This window comes from Cebus imitator, unplaced genomic scaffold (genome assembly GCF_001604975.1).
Source record: "Cebus imitator isolate Cc_AM_T3 unplaced genomic scaffold, Cebus_imitator-1.0 Scaffold48, whole genome shotgun sequence".
NCBI lineage: Eukaryota > Metazoa > Chordata > Mammalia > Primates > Cebidae > Cebus > Cebus imitator.
The window spans coordinates 7,982,872-8,002,086 of record NW_016107363.1 but is presented as its reverse complement, the minus strand read 5'-3'; the positions used below and the strand labels follow the sequence as shown (position 1 = coordinate 8,002,086).

The 19,215-nt window shown below is 42.9% G+C and overlaps 1 protein-coding gene across 2 annotated transcripts in view; it reads right to left on the bottom strand.

The window, feature by feature from the left end:
• Positions 1-19,215, bottom strand: part of ARHGEF3 (Rho guanine nucleotide exchange factor 3) — a 285,595-nt gene that overhangs the window by 209,305 nt on the left and 57,075 nt on the right. For both annotated transcript variants that reach the window (XM_037738103.1, XM_017527477.2), the window contains exon 4: positions 7,750-7,816. In XM_037738103.1, coding sequence (XP_037594031.1) covers positions 7,750-7,816 — 67 coding nt within the window. The remainder of the gene's footprint in view (positions 1-7,749; positions 7,817-19,215) is intronic.

Genomic DNA, 19,215 nt, shown 5'->3' with positions numbered 1-19,215 from the left:
TTCCCATTTGAAAACTGAGGATAATAGTAATATTGACTAAATAGTGGTATAGAGGGATGTGATTACCAGCAAAGTGCTAGCAGTAGTAGTTAGCACATTCCAAAGGCTAATAATTACTATTGCTATTGTTTTTATTATAGGGATAGCCCATTTTATTGCACTTTGCTTTATTGCACTTTGCAGGTATTGTGTTTTTTACAAACTGAAGGTTTGTGGTAAGCCTGCATTGAGCAAATCTATCAGTGCCATTTTTTCCAACAGCATATGCTCAGTTCACATCTCTGCATCATATTTTGTTAATTAAAATTCAATAGTTCAAACTTTTTCATTATTATATATCTGTTGTGGTGATCTCTGATCAATGATCTTTGATCTGATTGTTTTGGGGTGCCATGAACTATGCTCATATAAGATGATGAGTTTAATCAAGAAATGTGTGTGTCCTGACCACTCATCAATCAGCCATCCCATCTCTCTCCCTCTCCTCGGGCCTCCCTGTTCTCTGAGACACACTAACACTGAAATTAGGCCATTTAATAACCCTAGAGTGGTCTCTAAGTGTTAAAGTGAAAGGAAGAGTTGCCTATCTCTCACTTTAAGTCAAAAGCTAGAAATGATTAAGCTTAGTGAAGAAGGCACGTTCCAAGTTGAGACACAAAGTTAGGCCTATTGTACCCAACAGCCAAGTTGTAAATGCAAAGGAAAAGTTCTTGAAGGAAATTGAAAGTGCCACTCCAGTGAACACACAAAAAGATAAGAAAGCAAAACAGCCTTATCACTGATAGGGAGAAAGTTTCAGTGGTCTGGATAGAAGATCAAACCAGCCACAACATTCCTTTACGCCAAAGCCTAATCCAGAGCAAGGCCCTATCTCTCTTCAATTCTATGAAGGTGTGAGGAAGCCACAGAAGAAAAATATGAAGCTAACAGAGGTTGGTTAGTTCATGAGGTTTAAGGAAAAAACCCATTTTCATAACATAAAAGTGCAAGAGGAAGCAGCAAGTCCTGATGTAGAAGCTGCAGCAAGCTATCCAGAAGATCTGGCTATGGTAATCAACAAAGGCGGTGACACTAAACAAGACTGTCAATGTAGATGAAAAAGACTTATCTTGGAAGAAGATGCTATCTAGGGCTTTCCTAGCTAGGCAAAAGGCAATGTGTGGCTTCAAAGGACGAGATGACTTTCTTTCTTTCTTTCTTCTTTCTTTTTTGAGATGTAGTTGCACTTGTGTTGCCCAGGCTGGAGTGCAATGGCACAATCTCAGCTCACTGCAACCTCCGCCTCCCAGGTTCAAGCAACTGTCCTCCCTCAGCCTCCCGAGTAGCTGTGATTACAGGCATGCGCCACCACGCCCAGCTAATTTTGTATTTTTAGTAAAAATGGGGTTTCTCCATGTTGGTCAGGCTGGTCTCGAACTCCTGACCTCAAGTAATCTGCCCACCTCGGCCTCTCAAAGTGTTGGGATTACAGGTGTGAGCCACTGCGCCCAGCCAGGATGACTTTCTCATTAGGGACTAAGGCAGTGGTGACTTTAAGTCAAAGCCAATACTTATTGACCATTCTGAAAATCCTAGGGCCCTTACGAATGTTGCGAAATCTACTTTGCCTGTGCTCCATAAAGAGAACAACAAAGCCTGAATGACAGCACATCTGTTTGCAGGATGATTTACTGAATATTTTAAGACCACTCTTGAGACTTACCACGCAGAAAAAAAGATTCCTTGTAAAATATTACTACTCACTGACAATGCACCTGGTCACCCAAGAGCTTTGATAGAGCTGTACAAGGAGATTAATGCTGTTTTCATGCCTGCTAACTCAACATCAATTCTGCCGCTCATGGATAGGAGTCATTTTGACTTCCAGGTTTGTTATTTAAGAAATACATCTCTTTAGGTTGGGCATGGTGGCTCACCACTGTAATCCCAGCATTTTGAGAGGCCAAGGTGGGTGGATCACTTGAGGTCAGGAGTTCAAGACCAACCTGATCAACATGGTGAAACGCTGTCTCTACTAAAAATACAAAAATTAGCCAGGTGTGGTGGCAGTCACCTACAATCCCAGCTACTCGGGAGGCTGAGGCAGGAGAATCACTTTCACTCAGGAGGCAGAGGTTGCAGTGAGCCAAGATTGCGCCACTGCACACCAGCCTGGGTGAAAAAGAGAGACTCTGACTCAAAAAAAAAAAAAAAAAAGTTTCTTTGGGAAGCTGAGGTGGGTGGATCACTTGAGGTCAGGAGTTCAAGACCAGCCTGGTCATATGATAAAACCCCATCTCTACTAAAAAATACTAAAAATACAAAACATTAGCCAGGCGTGGTGGCAGACTCCTATAATTATATATTTATTTCCTGACTGTGTCCAGGAACCAGACTCCCTTTCAGTGACAACACCGAACCCTTTCTTTGAGCAACTGCCCCTTCCCTGCCTCAGGTGGGTCCAGTGGAGCTACCAGTTACAGAGCCCTGTGTGCCTGGCTCCCTGACTACGGAGGGAGGCAAATGACTAAGGCCTGTCCAATCACAGTACCCCATCTTCTTGACCACAGTGATTGGCCAAAGCATAGTTATGTGACCCAAGCCCAGACAATCAGAGTCCTACACTGGGATTTCATATGTGGATCCTGGAAGCAAATCTCTCTTTCCTCTGGAAATGTGTGGCTACTTACCGTCACCCTGTTCCTTCAAAAATATCCACGTGTAGTAGGAGAAGACAAACCCAGAGAATGGCAAAGCTGAGAAAAGGAGTACACCTGGAAACAGCTGTGCCTGAAGCTTACCCACCTCAGTTTCCCTCAGTCACATGAGCAACCAATTCCCTGTAGACTTGAGCTAGTTTTAACTGAGTTTCTATCACTTATAACCCAGAGTCCTGACTAATATACAAGGTCTTGCTTTCTTCAACTAAATATTAAAAGGTTGGGGCTACAATGTCCAAATTTCCTTATAAGCCCCAGAGTCTAAAAAAAAATCTTCCCAAATGGACTAGACAAAAGTAAAGACCAGGCACTGGACGAGACAAGACAAAAACGGCTCTGGAATTTGGTCCATATTTAATTAAAACCTCAGTTCTGGCACCTGAAACAAGGCCTTGCTCACAACGGGTCCTGGTTAAGCATTTCCTAGTTAACTAACAGACAATGGCAGGAGCTGTGCCCGGAGACTTTCACAGTTCTAGGGTGTGTGTCTTCCTTGGGTCTCAGTGCCTCCACTCCACCCCAGTGAGGACCTGCAGCAAATATTTTCACAAGAAAGAGTGGAAATTCTGAATTCTGAGCTCAGCACTGCCCCAACCAAATGGGAGCAGATGTGCAGGAGTACCTGATGGAGAAGCTGCCTCATAGCTAGACACCCTGCAATGCCCAGGGTCCCTCCTCCCTCAGCCTTCTCATTCCTCCCATTCTGTGATGGTTTTCTCTTACTATTCCTTCCATGTCCACTCCAACAGAAACCACTCTGTCTGCTTCTCTTGGTGAATCCATCTGCAGCACCTGTGGGTCTGATGAACGGTGGGCACAGCACCACGCCTTGCTCAGGAGGGTGGGGAAGTCCTGGAGGGTCTGTAACACCCAGGGCCTCTGTCTCCTTAGACAAGCATGGGAACCGAAGGGCAGAATGCACCCTGCAATTAATGAAGATGACAATCTGGGAAAGGGCTAAACCACTTGGTAAGGAGAGGGAATGTGTAATCTGAGTGTCAATAGCCTTTTCTGAGCCTCTCTATAGCTAAACACTCCAGTGGAAAAAAAAGAGGAAAAACCCAAATGCAACTGCTAATGTCTGAGAACGAATGGGGGTCTGCAGGGAACGTTTCCAGGAGAGACAAAGATGGGGTTGCAATACAACTCACTCAGCAAGACTTTCGTTAAAGTTATTTTGAAATCTCTCTCTCTTCTCCCAAAAAGTCTGCTTCTCAGCCACCCAGATCTTGCCTACAAGCTTCTCCCACTGTACCTCTCCTCTAGAGCAATGTGGTTTCTTCTTCTCTTGCCTTTTCCAAATCATTTCTTACCATCACCTCTTCCTCCACCCCATCCCCTTAAATTCACAAGTGCCTAGGACCTCAGTGAACAAACATTGGATACTTTTTCTTTTTTTTCTTGAGACAAGGCCTCTCTGGCGTGCAGAGGCACAATCATCACTCACTGCAGGCTTGAACTCCTGGGTTCAAGTGGTCCTCCCACCTCAGCTTCACCAGTAGCTTGGAGTACAGGCACGGGCCACCATGCCCAGCTAATTTTGGGTTTGTTTTTGTTTTTGTTTTGTAGAGACAGGGTCGTGCTTTGTTGCCCAGGCTGGTCTTGAACTCCTGGGCTCAAGTGATTCTCCTGCCTCAGCCTCCCAAAGTGCTGGGATGACAGGCATGAACCCCTGTGCCCGGCCTGGATCCCTTTTCTTTGCAAGCTAAAGAGGAATGAAATTGCAAATGCTTATAATACAACAGTTTTCTCCAACAGATATACAAATGTGGAAAATTTTCTAGCATGGAGATTCTGAAACCTTCCTTTCTAAATAAAGAAGAAAGCAGAGTGTTCACAAAAAGCATACCCTGCTCTAGAATAGCATGCACAGCCTAGTCTAACAGACCTGGGAGTCAGATTTCATTACAGAAGATGTGTCAGCTAGATGACGCCTCACACGTCTTCATCCTGGCATTCTGTATCCTTCTCATTCTTCAATTTTAATTACCATAATGACAATTACAAAGTGCCTCCTGGCTGGGAGTGAGGGTGTTTCCACTTGGTTGGGTTCCCTTCCACAGTCCTCGACCATGTCACTGTGGATTATACTCTGAGGCGAAGAGAGATCAGTTTGGTCAAAGAGGAATCTGGCCTTTGGCCAGGCCCTGAACTTTCTCCCTCTGGTATATCTTGATGTCAGTTTGTCTAGCTTTACCAATAAGCCTCAGGGCCCAGAAGAAATCAAGGCAAGGTCAGGAGATCAAGATAAAACACCACAAATGGCTTAATCACTTAACACATAACTTTTGCTGTTTGGGAAAATCTTGTGAGCTAGCTAAGAATTTGAGGGCTCAACCTGAAGGCAACATTGCACTAAATTCTGAAACCTACTTGGTTGCAATTAGTCAAGGGCAGGGTTTCTAGGGTTTTTTTTTTTTTTTTTTTTTTTTCTTCGTTTTGTTTTTTTTTTTTTTTTTTTTTTTTTTTTAATTTTTATTTATTCCAGCATCTTCTCGATTGTTTCTTCAGTGTATTTCTACTTTTATTTTATTTCTTTATTAAGACAAAGTCTCATTGTATTGCCCAGATTAGACTCAGACTCCTGGGCTCAAGCAATCCTCCTGAGTACCTGAAATTATAGGTGTGTGCCATGGTACCCAGAAAATTAATGTGACTATTGTCTTAGAGAGATTTGGCAAGGATGGGGCCAACAGAGGGTCACCTAAACTAAGTATGTATCTAACAAGTTCTGTAAACCAGAGTTGTGCTAAAAAATTCACAGAACATTTTTCAAGGGAAAACAGTTGAAGAGGTCTTGTGGCCATAGGCGGTGTAATCAGTTGTCCCAGTTAGCCTGGTTCCAGGGAGTCTCCTGATGTGCAGGACTTTCAGTATTCAACCCAGGACAGTCCCTGGGCAAACTTGGATGGTTGGTCCTCCACATGTACCCACGAGCCTTGGCTAATGACCATCGTTGGGGCAGGAGAAGAGCAACACTGAAGGGAGGATGGATAGGGCAAGCACTGAAAACAAAGGCCTTCGAAAAGGCTAACTTGCTCACAAGAGATCTAATTTCTCTATAGGTCAAAATTGACCGTTAATGTCAATTATTCCAGAGTACATACACTCTATTTGGTCTACAAAGGGTTTCATGATCGATGGCTTTGGGAAATGCTACAAATGCCACCAATTCTCCTGATGGAGTCTCCACATACATCCACACATCAAAACCTCTGAGAAGTACTCCAATAGTAAGCATATTTAGTTTAATACACTCAGTATGTCCCAAATAGATCTGACCACACAAGCCTTTTTTTACTTCATGGTTATGATCATACAACTGGATACACTTTGAGAAATGGAGATCCTATCCGCAAAACCATAAATGACTAAGGAAGTGCATGACTTGCATTCAGTAAAACATGCACATCTATTTCAGAAGTCAACACATTTCTCTTTGTACTCAATAAAAAGCATATTGTAACCTAAGCTAAAATAGTTTCATGATCTATATTTATTTTTAATAAGACATTTGGGGGAAATTATTGAAATCTATACAGGATTTTAAAGTGTGAACAGAACCAGTCAGAACAGTATTAAAAAGACTAAAGACCTGAACTTGAAACCCAATCTAAAGATAACATGTGGATGGATGCGAGAAAGGTATTCATTCATTCCATTCATTCATCTAACCGATTAATTAAGCATGCATGTGCCAGGCACTGTGCTAGGCCCAGAGATACAGTAGTGAACAAGAGAGAGAGATAAGGAAGCCACACTCTTCAAGCCTGAGTCTTCCTATCTTAAATTTCAGTAAGGGCTAAAAAGCACAATGGTAAGAAACTGCAGGGGTACATCGGAGATTCAGGAGCTCAGATTCAGGGGGTGTTCGTGAGGGCTTCCTCCCAGAGGAGGTGATGTCAAGACTGAGACCCAATGGATAAAGTGGGTGGGCGAGGAGCAGTGTGTGTCGGAGCGTGGCGCCGGGCAGAGGAGAGAGTGCTCCAGGCAGAAGGAACATGTGCAAAGGACTGGAGGTGGAAAAGAGCTCAGAGCAGTCTCTAAAGATGAAAGAATTTCACTCCTGAGGTTAGCATTGAACTCACTTTAGCACACAGTAGGACCTCCATACACTGTGGCTATTATTATTATATTACTGTTATGCTGAGGAAGACAACCCTGCATCAGGAAGAAGTTCAATCTGACCCTTCCTATACCTCTAGATCTCCCAAGCATGGTTGATTGCTCTGTGCTTGATCAAATTTTATGATTCCTAAAATCTGTTTAAAGCTTACAGACTTCTCCTTCTGGAAAACAAAGCTCCCTGTAAAGGCATAAATCTACATATTAATAAACTGTACATTTCTGAGTTCTTTTCTCCTTCATTGTACACGGATTCCCTCCAGGCTCCAAAGAAAACTGCCCCAATGCCTGCCTCAGCACCTTTGACACTTCTTGGCTTCTTTGCGAGATGCTTCCGGCAGCCCAAGACCTTCAGGGCAGGTGAATGTCAGCAGAAGCTTACTGGGCCACTTGAATTTCTTTCTTCTTCTTTTTTTTAAATTTAGGCAGAGTCTCACTCTGTTACACAGGCTGGAGTGCAGTGCATGATCTCAGCTCACCGCAACCTCTGCCTCCTGGGCTCAAGCGATCTTCCCGCCTCAGCCTCCTGAGTTGCTAGGACTCCAGGCACATGCCACCATGCCAATCTAATTTTCGTATTTTTTTTTGTAGAGTGGGGCTTCGCCATGTTGCCTGGGCTGGTCTCAAACAATCCTCCCACATTGGCCTCCCCAAGTGCTGGGACTACCGCCACTAGGAGTTTTTACTTAACCCACAACCACTGATTCAAATGTGACTTTCCCAAGTGGTAAAGCACTTGGAAATTTTCATCAGTAAAACCAATCCTGACAGTGGATTGAAATACTTAATGGAAATTCAAGACAATGAATTTCTTGATGGAAACTTTCATCAGTAAAACCAATCCTGACAGCATCCTTTCTGGAGGCCAGAGCATGTATCCAGAATTGGACATTTAACAGCAGGGGCTACCCAGGGCAGCACTTACCCCTCTAAAATTCCAGGCTTTAGGAGAGGAAAACATGGGAAAGTTGTTTTGCCGCTGCCGTTTAGGCCTAGAAGAAGAGAAAAGACAATGTATTCGTTATTCAGTGGCTGGATATTTAGAGGAAGTCACTGGTTTCAAATACAGGTTTATCAAAGAGAGAGATGCCTCAAGAAATGGCCCAGACAAACAAGGTGGCTGGAGTTTTCAATAACTCTGCAATCTTCAGCAGCCAAATTCACTCCAAACTCCTTCTCAGTTCCCCAGCACGAAAGCCCCAGAGTCCCTTAAAATAGCTCTTCTTCTGTATGAAATAAAATCTAACACGCAACCTGGATGCAATCAAAAAGTCAGACCAGACTCCCAATCTCTGTCTTGAATTTTCACACAGACAAAATTCCCACATGGACACTATCAGGGGATGTATAGCTTCAGCTCAGCCTGGAACTCTCCCTTGCCACACACACATGCTGGAGAGTTCCAACAAAGGAACTCCAGGTTTTGCTCTGTGCTTGGTCAAACTCCATTTGAGCTCCAGGTTTCTGGAGGAACCATCAACGGGACATTTAGCCCCTACCTAACAAGCTGAAACTGTTTTCCTCACCTGTTAACCTCTCAACATGAGTCAATTTCCTTAGACATGACAGAGGCAGCTTTAAGACAAGCCAGCACAAAGAGACTCCAGACACATTAGAAGCACCTTATTTCTGTCTCACAAATTGAATCAAATTTTGTAGCTGCCAATATACCTACAGGAATACCTTTTTCAATATTTTTATGGATAAATTACTCCTCTAAAACATGTGATGTCTGTCAATATGTTTGCTGAAAGGCATCTCTGAAAAAGTGTCTACCTTGAACTTTTCCTGGGGCTTTAGTCACTGAGGTACCAAAAAGTTGGCTGGGTGCTGTGGCTCATGCCTGTAATCCCAGCACTTTGGAAGGTTGAGGTGGGCAGATTGCCTGAGGTCAGGAGTTTGAGACCAGCCTGGCCAGCATGGCAAAACCCTGTGTCTACTAAAAAAAATGCAGAAATTACCTGTGCATGGTGGTGCACACCTGTAGTCTAGCTACTCAGGAGGCTGAGGCATGAGAATCACTTGGACCTGGGAGGCAGAAGTTGCAGGGAGCCGAGATCGTGACACTGCACTCCAGCCTGGGTGACAGAGCAAGACTGTCTCAAAAAAAAAAAAAAAAAATTCACGGAACCTCAGGAACGGTCAGCTGGTACAATTTTTCAGTCACTAGCTGAATCTTCTTTGTAGCAGTCCTGCTAAGAATGGCCTCCTTTAAAAAAGTCCTCACCTCTGGAGAATGGGTCTGTACTTGTGGAAGCCCACCCATTAATTTATTCACCAATATTATTGAGCAGCTACTATATGTCAGGCATGGTGCCAGGCATTAGAAATCAGCAGTGGACAAGAAATTCTGTTCCTGCTTTCATGTCCTCACAGTAGGACATTCAGATCTACCCTCCTCCCCTTCAAAAAACTACAACATGGCAAATTGCTTCTTTTTAAGTGGTAGAGGAAAGTGCCTCAGGGGCTCGACCAAAGTTTGAGGAGGCAGAAAGGCCTCCCAGAGGAAATGAGGCCTTTCTGAGATGTAACAGAGAAGCAGCACTCAACAGGTGATGAGAAAAGGGAAAAGTAGGACAAGGCAAAGGAAAACCATGCTAAAAAGGCAGAAGGTGAAAAGATAAAATAGACATTAAATAGACAAAACCGGCCAAGTTCAAAAAGGGGTGGAAAGGACACTAATAAATACTGTTATGAATAGGGTTACATAACTACAGATTCAATAGCAATTAAAATTTAAAACTTCCCAGTGCTTTGGGTGGCCAAGGCAGGAGGATTGCTTGAGGCCAGGAGTTCCAGACCAGCCTGAGCAACATTGCAAAACCAAAAAAAAAAAAAAAAAAAAAAAATTTAATTAACCAGGCACGATGGCATGAGCCTGTAATCCTAGCTATTCAGGAGGCTGAGGTGGAGGACTACCTGAGCCTAAGAGTTCAAGGCTGCAGTCAGCCATGATAATACCATTGCACTCTAGCCTGGGCAACATAAGAAGGCCCCATTTCAACAAATAAATAAAAACTACAATAAGAATGTTATCAATAATTTTATAGCATTAAATTTGAAAATTTAAAGAAAATGCAGAAGTTACTAGGAAAATATAACATATTAAAACTGCCCCAAGAAGAAACAGAAAGCCTGAGTAGCCCTATAATTAATAAAGAAATGAAAGAAAATATCCAGTCCAGACAGTTTAACTAATGGATTCTATCGAACTTTCCAAAGAACAAACAAAAACCAGGTCATTCCAATCTTATACAAACTGTTATATAAAAGATAAAAAGCATCAAGAGTTAAGAGGTAGACAAAAGAGAATATGGCACATGTGAAGAACTGGAAGAAGTATGACAAACGTTAATGTTTGTTGATAAGGAAGTAGATGAAATGAAACTACATTCATTTTTATAGTGGAAGATCATATAGAACAATACAGTAATTTTTAAAAGCTAAAAAAAGAGAAAAAATGAAAATCCAAGTTACAGGAGCTATATATAATACTGTATAGAGACATAAAAATAATACTCTATTGTTTATAGTCATATATATATGTAATAAAAATGTAAAAACTACAGATGTTAAGGTGAAATCAACCACAGAAGAGTGATTACCTCCAGGGAGAGAGGGAAGGTAGAGGGCCTGGGATGAAGCACACAAAATTTGAAGCAAATATAGCTAAATGTTGATATATAGTGGGTACAGAGATGAATGCTATACAAAGATACAGAATTAGGTCTGTATACATAGGGTGAGGGCCCTGGATGGGCATAGGCCAACTGTTGACAGTGATTGATTACATAGCTGGGATGGTGTTTGGGCAGCATAAATGTGGACATTATCTTTTGTATTATGTATTTTTTAGTCTTTTACTATGAAAATATGTTGTGCATATATTTCATATAATAAACATAATGCAGAGTATAATAACATATATTAGCTGGTGGGGAAGGAGGCAGAAAGGCATGAGATGAGGCTGGATAGGTGGGCAAGGCTGGACAGGGCAACAAAGTCAGGGCTTTGGCCATAGGGTGATGGGGCTCCACTGAAGCAAGGAGTGACATGATGAGATTTGCCTTTTAGAAAGATCTCGCTGGCAACGGAGGGGAAAAGAGAGTGAGGGGTCCAGAGTGAAAACAGGTAAGCTGGAGGATACTGCAGGCACCCAGACCCTCTGTGGCCTGTCTCAGGGACACTTTTAAGATTCTGAAGTCAGGGGAGTCATAGGCGTTCATTCAAGCTCCCTTCAACCATTTACCACCCTCTACCAGCTTTTTTTTTTTTTTTTTAAGTACAGCATTATTTAATTGAAATATCAAGTGAGCCACATATGTAATTTAAGTTTTCTATTAGTCATATTTTTTTTTTTGGAGACACAGTCTTGTGTTGCCCTGGCTGGAATGTAGTGGTGTAATCATGGCTCACTGCAGCCTTGAACTCCCCAGATCAAGCGATACTCTTGCCTCAGCCTCCTGAGACAACCGGCACACACCAGGACATCTGGCGTTTTTATTTTTTTATTTTTTGTAGAGACAGGATCTCCCTATGTTGCCCAGGATGGTCTTGAACTCTTGGGCTCAGGTAATCCTCCTGCCTCAGCTTCCCAAACTGCTGGGATTATAATGGTGTGAGCCACCACACCCAGCCTATTAGTCACATTTTAAAAGTAAAAAGAAATAGATAAGTTTAGTTTTAATAGTATAGTTTTTTTAACCCAGTATATCCAGAAATTATTAGTTTAACACATAATCAATGCGAAAAAAAAGTGTTAGAGATATTTTATTTTTTTCATGGTAAGTCTTCAAAATCCAATGTGGATCTTACACTTACAACACATCTTTATTGGCACCAGCCATGTTTTAAGTGCTCAGTTGCCACATATGGCATGTGGCCATCATATTGAACAGCACAATTGTAGGAAAATAATGCATTCAAGTCTCCAAGAACCTCTGACTGTGAAAATCCACTGTTCCATTTCTTAGCAGTTGGTGACAACCAAAATGCATAAATTGAGAACCCCTGCTAAAAATGAAGCATGCTCCAAAAGGATCTTAATGTCCATCTGAATTCAGAAACATTCAAAAGGACAAAATATTTTACAAAGGCTTTAGAGAGGTAGTACTATACTGTAAATACTAAATCAACTTTAGGTCACAAATGTGTAAAGATCGACTTGAACAAAGCAAGAAATGAAACTCTTCCCCCAAATAGGGACTATCCCAAACACATATATGTGCATGTCTCCCAAATAATATTCAAACCCATTCCAGAATTAACTAGAGAAGAGATTGAAATGATTTAATTCTGGAAATTCTATTATATTTGTAGTTCCTCTTGTGCATTTTTCACATTTGTTCTGGTCATTTCCTCATTTATATGAAAAGATGTTCTCTTTTTTTCTTATTGATTGATCAATAAAAATTTTTCATATATTCAGGATATAGCATGTAGCAATGTGTCTGGCACATAGCTGGCACTATAATAACCCTATTGAAAATGTACATACAAGGGCCAGGCGCGGTGGCTTGCGCCTATAATCCCAGCACTTTGGGAGGCCGAGGCGGGCAGATCATGAGGTCAGGAAATCAAGACCATCCTGCCCAACATGGTGAAATTCCATCTCTACCAAAAATACAAAAATTAGCTGGGTATGGTGGCACATGCCTGTAATTCCAGCTACTTGGGAGGCTGAGGCAGGAGAATCGCTTTAACCAGGGAGTCAGAGGTTGCAGTGAGCCGAGATTGCGCCACTGCATTCCAGCCTGGTGACAGAGCAAGACTCTGCCTCAAATAAAATAAAATAAAATGTACATATGAAAAGTCCCACCAACTAATGAATAAACAAAATGTGATATATCCATACGATAGATTATTCAACCATAAAAGAGAATGAAGTATTGATACATGCCACACCTTGGAAGAATCTTGAAAATATGCAAAGTGAAAGAAGCCAGACACAAGGGGTACATATTATATGATTCCATTTGTGAGAAATGTCCCGAATAGACAAATCCATAGAATCAGAAAGTAGATTAGCTCCAGAAGCTGGGGGAAGAGAGTGAATGGGGAGTGACAGCCTAATGGGTATGCAGATTCATTTTGGGATGATGACAAGGTTATGGAATTCAACAGTGGTGGTGGGTGCGTGACCTTGTGAACGTACTTAATGCCATTGATGTATTATACATTTTTAAATGGTTAAACTGGTAAATATGGTAATGGTTTAATTGGTTACCATGGTAATATTTTATGTGTATCTTATCACAATTTTTGAAAAGTGAGAGGGAAATAAAAATATTTTCAGGCAAAATAAAAGACACATATTTAATGGAAAAAATCCTGATGGACTAATGATGTGAAACGAAATCCTATTAACTACTCCAGAAGAGAATTCTGTAACTAAGCTGAGAAAGCAAGCATTTTAATGCAGCCTAGGATTTGATGGAAGCAGCTTAGTGGTGGAGTTTTATCAGTACTTGTGAGAAATCAGTCCTACAAATCTGTTTCTGAGACATATATTTACATGAGTCACTCAACGATGGTAAGAATTCCCACACCTTCTGGCTTTCTCCACGTCCTCCACTCCCACTTCCCCTCCCACCCCTCACTGTCTCTGTGCTCAGATATTCAGCAGCAGCAGCTGGTCCGTCTTCTGCTCCCACTCAAGAGCCATTTTGCTGTATTGCCCTTTTGTATTTTAGCTTCCTGCAAAGCTTGTATCTTTAGAACAACTCTTCACTTGTGCAGTCTCCCGGAAGGAGAACTGCAGTGGTCACCGTCAGTCAGTGCTTCCTGAGTGCTGCCATTCAGGGGCGGGTTGGCCCAGTAGTTAAGAGCACAGAAGCTGGATCGGCTCTGCTACTCATCAGCTGTGCAGCGCTGGTCAACTGACTTAACATCTCTGATCCCTAGTTCCTCCATCTGTAAAATGAGGGTAATTAACAAGACCCCCTCCTCACTGGGCTGCTGTGAGGAGTAATGAGTTACTATACGTAAAGCTCTTAGTGACTGGAGCACAGAAGGGACCCCAAAAGAGAGCCCTCTTTCTGGGGATGAGCTCTGGAAGGCCAGGGACTATCTGGTGTAGACTCGCTGCTGTCACTGCACTCCTTGCAGCTAATAGGAGCTTAATAAATAATGAGAATGAATTCATGGTGTGGTCCTCGGTAAGTCTGGGGTCACCAGTACACAGGGTAGCCTTCTATACACAACAAAATAACGTGAAATACAACATATGCACTTCAGAGAGAGACAGAGAAAAATATCCATAGTGGCAGCCATGGGGAGTGACTGCTAACATTATTATGTTACATGGGGTCTTTTAAGCCACCCGGCAGGGAGCCCGCAGCAAGTCTGATGTAGGTTTTGGATCTGTATTCACCCCAGTAGTAACCTCTTCCCTAGGCCTCTCTCAGGCTGACTGCATCCTAAATAAGCACTTTCGAAACAAAAAGGCCCTCAAATGCCAGCCACCTTCTTGGTCTGGTCTGGAGCTGTCCAAATGTATAGCGTTGAAGAGCATTCCAGCCATGAGGGATATACTGAAAGATGGACAGTCAGGCCCCAACATGGCCCCTTCCCCTGGGCTTTTAAGAGCACTTTGGGTCATATATGATTTTCACCTTACTAACCCCACCTGGTGTGGTTCCCTTGTCCCTCATCCAGGACAGAGTATCTGCCCCGCAGCACATTCATACCCCAGACACTCCTGAGAGACACTATCTCATCATAACAAATGCACCAAGACTCCTGTCTATTTCCGTATTTCAAGTCCACGGATGGGCCCTGGGTTGCTCATTCATATTTTTGTATGTTGATCAGCCACCATAAAGATTTCTAGAACAAATTCAGGCCTCTAGAGAGAGATCAGTAACCCAAGGAGGTCAGAGCATGGGCTCGGCAGTCTCCAAGACCTGGGTTCAAGCTCAAGTCCATCAAATGACCTTGGATGACTTATACAACTTTCCCAGTCTTCAGCTTCCAACTTGAAAATGGGTATGATAATACTTAGACCGGCCAGGCATGGTGGCTCACACTGTAATCCCAGCACTTTGGGAGGCCGAGGTGGACGGATTACGAGGTCAAGAGATCAAGATCATCCTGGCCAACATGGTGAAACCTCGTCTCTACTAAAAATACAAAAATTAGCCGGGCGTGGTAGCACGTGCCTGTCCAAGTCTAAAAAGACTTACACCTCCTAGGGTTGCTTTGAGATGTAAATAAAGAATTCCTATAAAGCACTCTGCCGACCACCTGGCTCACACCCAGTACATAATAACTGTTAACATTAAGCATTTGCTGAGTGTCTACCATGTGCCAGGCATTGTTTTAGGCATAGGGATACAGCAGAGGACAAAATATAGTTGCTGTTATCTCAGAGCTTACATTAGAAGGTGATAAATTCTATGGAGAACAAAGTAGGGTAGGGGATCAGGGGGTGGTGGGAGTAGCTGCTGTTTATGGAGTACCCTGGGCAGGCTTCTCCCTGCAAGAGCGGGGAGCCTATCTTAGATAGACAGCACAGCACGTGCAGAGTTCCTAGGGCATGGCTGAGGGGCAGCAAGACCAATATGGCTGGAGTGGGGTAAGGAGTGGGCAAGAGCCGAGAGTCACAGAAGGAGCTGAAACCAGATGGCAAGGGTCTCACAGATTCCTGCAAAGGCCTCTGGCTTTTAGTTCAGAGGAGAGAGGAGGCTACTGAAGGATTCTGAGCAGAAGAGAAACCTGACCTAAGTTTAAAAGGATTGCTCTCAATGTTGTATGGAGACAGCAGCTATGGGTGGCGAGACAGGGGCAGGGAGGAGGTGAGGAAGTTCCCATGGTGGCCCAGGTAAGGAATGGCAGGGACTTGGACCAAGATAGTGGCCATGGGGGTGGTGAGGAGTAGTGGAATGAGGATCATATTTTTGAAAGCAGAAACAACACAGTCTGCTGTGGGTTAGGTACAGAAGGTGAAATAAAAGTAAAGGATGCTCTAAAGTTTAGCCTGAACAGTGGGAAGATAGTGAAGGCCTATGGGAAGAACAGATTAGGTGAGAAAAATCAAGAGCAGACATGTAACATTGAAATAGTATGGACCTCCAAATGGAAATGTGGAATTAGCTGCTAAATATGAGCCTACTGTATTCAGAAATCATCAGCTTACAGACAGGAGAAGAGCCCCATGAAGGCAGGAGGAAAACCAAGAGAAGGGCAACGCAGAGGCCAAGTGAAGACAGTGCTTCGTGGAGGGAGACTCTACTATTTCCCCAAGCAGGAGGATGAAGAGCAGCCCACCAAATTTGGCAAAGCAGAGGTCCCTGGTGACTTGACAAGAAAACATGAGTGAAATGGGGAAAGAGAGCTTAGAGATACTTGTCCAAAGATTACCTAAGAAGCATTATTTGTATAAAATATAAATTGACAGAGAGCTTAGGTATTGGTCAGTCCACTGAAGTCATTAAAATATGAGCTCCAATCAGACTAGGCAACATAGCAAAAGCCTGTCTCTACAAAAAATACAAAATTAGACAGTTGTGGTGGTGAACACCTGTAGTCCCAGCTACTTGGGAGGCTGAGTAGGATTGTTTGTGCCCAAGAGGCGGAGGTTGCAGTGAGCGAGGATCGAACCACTGCAGCACTCCAGATTGGGTGACAGAGCGAGGCTCCATGTCCAAAAAAAGCATATAGATAGATAGACAGATAGATAGATAGATAAGCTCCCTGAGGGCAGGCACTTCATTATCATTTTAACATTTTGTCCCCACCTTCTAGAGATATGGTAGATGCTCAGTAAATATTTGTAAGACTTTTTTGAACTTTCCTGACACCTGCAGCCAAACGGTACAGGCCAATGGGAAATTTCCATCCCTGACAGTATGATATGGAAGACAATGAGGAATATCACATACTAGTTATCTAAATATCAAATTTTTTATGCTCTTCCCCAACTAAAGAAACTAAAATTAATACTACTTGGATTTCTTCAGCACACACACACACACACAAAGTGTTTCCCAGTCACTACCTCATTGGCATTCTGATCTGCATCATCAGCGGATAGATGGCAGCACTAAACTTCAAACATCCAAGCTCACCGTCGGCTGGTCTAATTAGCAAAAATTACAGAACATTTTTGAAGGGATGTTTTTTAACAGAGATCTTTTGGAAATATAAGAAAATCAGTTTTCCATATTCAAAGTGCTGACCCACAAATGATGTTTCTGAAGTGTCCAGGAGTTGCTTTTATTTATTTATTTATTTATTTTTTTTTTTGAGACGGAGTTTCGCTCTTGTTACCCAGGCTGGAGTGCAATGGCGCCATCTCAGCTCACCACAACCTCCACCTCCTGGGTTCAGGCAATTCTCCTGCCTCAGCCTCCTGAGTAGCTGGGATTACAGGCACGCGCCACCATGCCCAGCTAATTTTTTGTATTTTTAGTAGAGACGGGGTTTCACCATGTTGACCAGGATGGTCTCGATCTCTTGACCTCGTGATCCACCCGCCTCGGCCTCCCAAAGTGCTGGGATTACAGGCGTGAGCCACCGCGCCCGGCCCAGGAGTTGCTTTTAAACGCAAAGGGATCGTTCTCCCTCTCCCCTCCCTGCTGCCCCCCACATCCATCTGAATCATCGCACGTTTTCAATGGGAAAGGCTTCATTACATCCTAAGGAAATCCACATCCTGCACCTCCAGGTCACAGCCTGGCAGAGATCAGCCTCACATCCCTCCGGAAAGGATAATTAGTTTTTTACCCTTTAATCAAGGAGTAGCAGATTGTTATTTTTCTAAAGTTTTGCCGGGGGAGAGCCTGTTCTTTCCCGAGAATGTATTTTTCTAACCAGGACTCCATGTTCATGCTCTACCTTCCCACACACTGACACTGAGGGCCCCTCCTCCTTGTTTCAAATTAGACCAAAGCTCTCCACTGATGGATGGATGTGGGATCAGGTCAAAGGCTCCCTAACTCATCAGCACCACCGCCCATTATTGTATGGACTGGGGGTATCCTCAATCTATCAGAGAGAATGTTGTTGTCAAGGGTTCACTAAAAAGAACCATTTCTGGTGAGCGTGGCAGCTCATGCCTGTAATCCCATCACTTTGGGAGGCTGAGGAGGGCAGATCACTTGAGGTCAGGAGTTCGAGACCAGCCTGGCCAACGTGGTGAAACGCTGACTCTACTAAAAATACAAAAATTAGCCAGGCGTGGTGGTGCTTGCCTGTAGTCCCAGCTACTCAGGCTGAGGCAGGAGAATTGCTTGAACCTGGGTGGTAGAGGTTTCAGTGAGCCAAGATTTTGCCACTGTACTCCAGCCTAGGGGACAGAGTGACCCTCAGAGCGAAACTGTCTCAAAAAATAAAAAATAAAGAACCAGTGCTTACAGAAGGCTCACCGTGTCACAGCCAGACACTGTTCTGAGTGCTAAATAAATATTAACTCATTTTGTCTTCAAAACAGCTTTATGAGTAGGTACTTTTGTTACTCCCACTTAACAGATGAAAAAATCGAGGCTTAAGTGACTTGCCCAAAATCACACAGCTAGTAGGCATCAGAGCGGGATTCAAACCCAGGCAGTCTGGCTCTAGAGTAGACGAACAGAGAAACAGATGTTAAAACCACTGCAGAAACAGCGACAAGAGAGGAAAGGAGATAGAAACTCAAATGCTTACTATGTACCAGGCCCAGAGCAAATACTGAGTTGGTTCTCTTTAAATGAAGTATAATAGGACTTTAAAAAAATAATAAAAATAATAAGATCAGAGATTAGTCTTATTCATTGGTTTTTCTACAACTGCAAATACAAAATCCATGGAAAATAATTAGTATATTTTTCTATGTGCATATTATACTTTTGATAAAAGTAGAATTTTAACATAAAAATTTAATGGCTGAGTTTTCTTAATATTTTAAAGGATTTTAGATCAAATAAACAACCCTTAGAAGGTGTTGTATTGTTTTGTTTGTGATGGACTCTTGCTCTCATTGCCCAGGCTGGAGTGCAGTGGTCTGATTTCAACTCACTGCAACCTCCGCCTCCCGGGTTCAAGCAATTCTCTGCCTCGGCCTCCCGAGTAGCTGCAATTACAGGTGCTTGCCACCATGCCCAGCTAATTTTTGTATTTTTAGTAGAGACAGGGTTTCACTATCTTGGCCAGGCTGGTCTTGAACTCCTGACCTTGTGATCCACCCGCCTTGGCCTCCCAAAGTGCTGGGATTACAGGCATGAGCCACCGCGCCTGGCCAGGTGTTTTTTTAAAAATCAACGTGAACTATCTTCCCAAATTTTTTCTAAAGAAGTAAAAGTTAGGAAGCTACTTTGGCATTGTTCTATCAAACTATATCCAAATCAGAAACAAAAAGGAAGGAGATAAATTCGTGTGTGTGTGTGGTTTTTTTTTTTTTTTTTTTTTTTTTTTT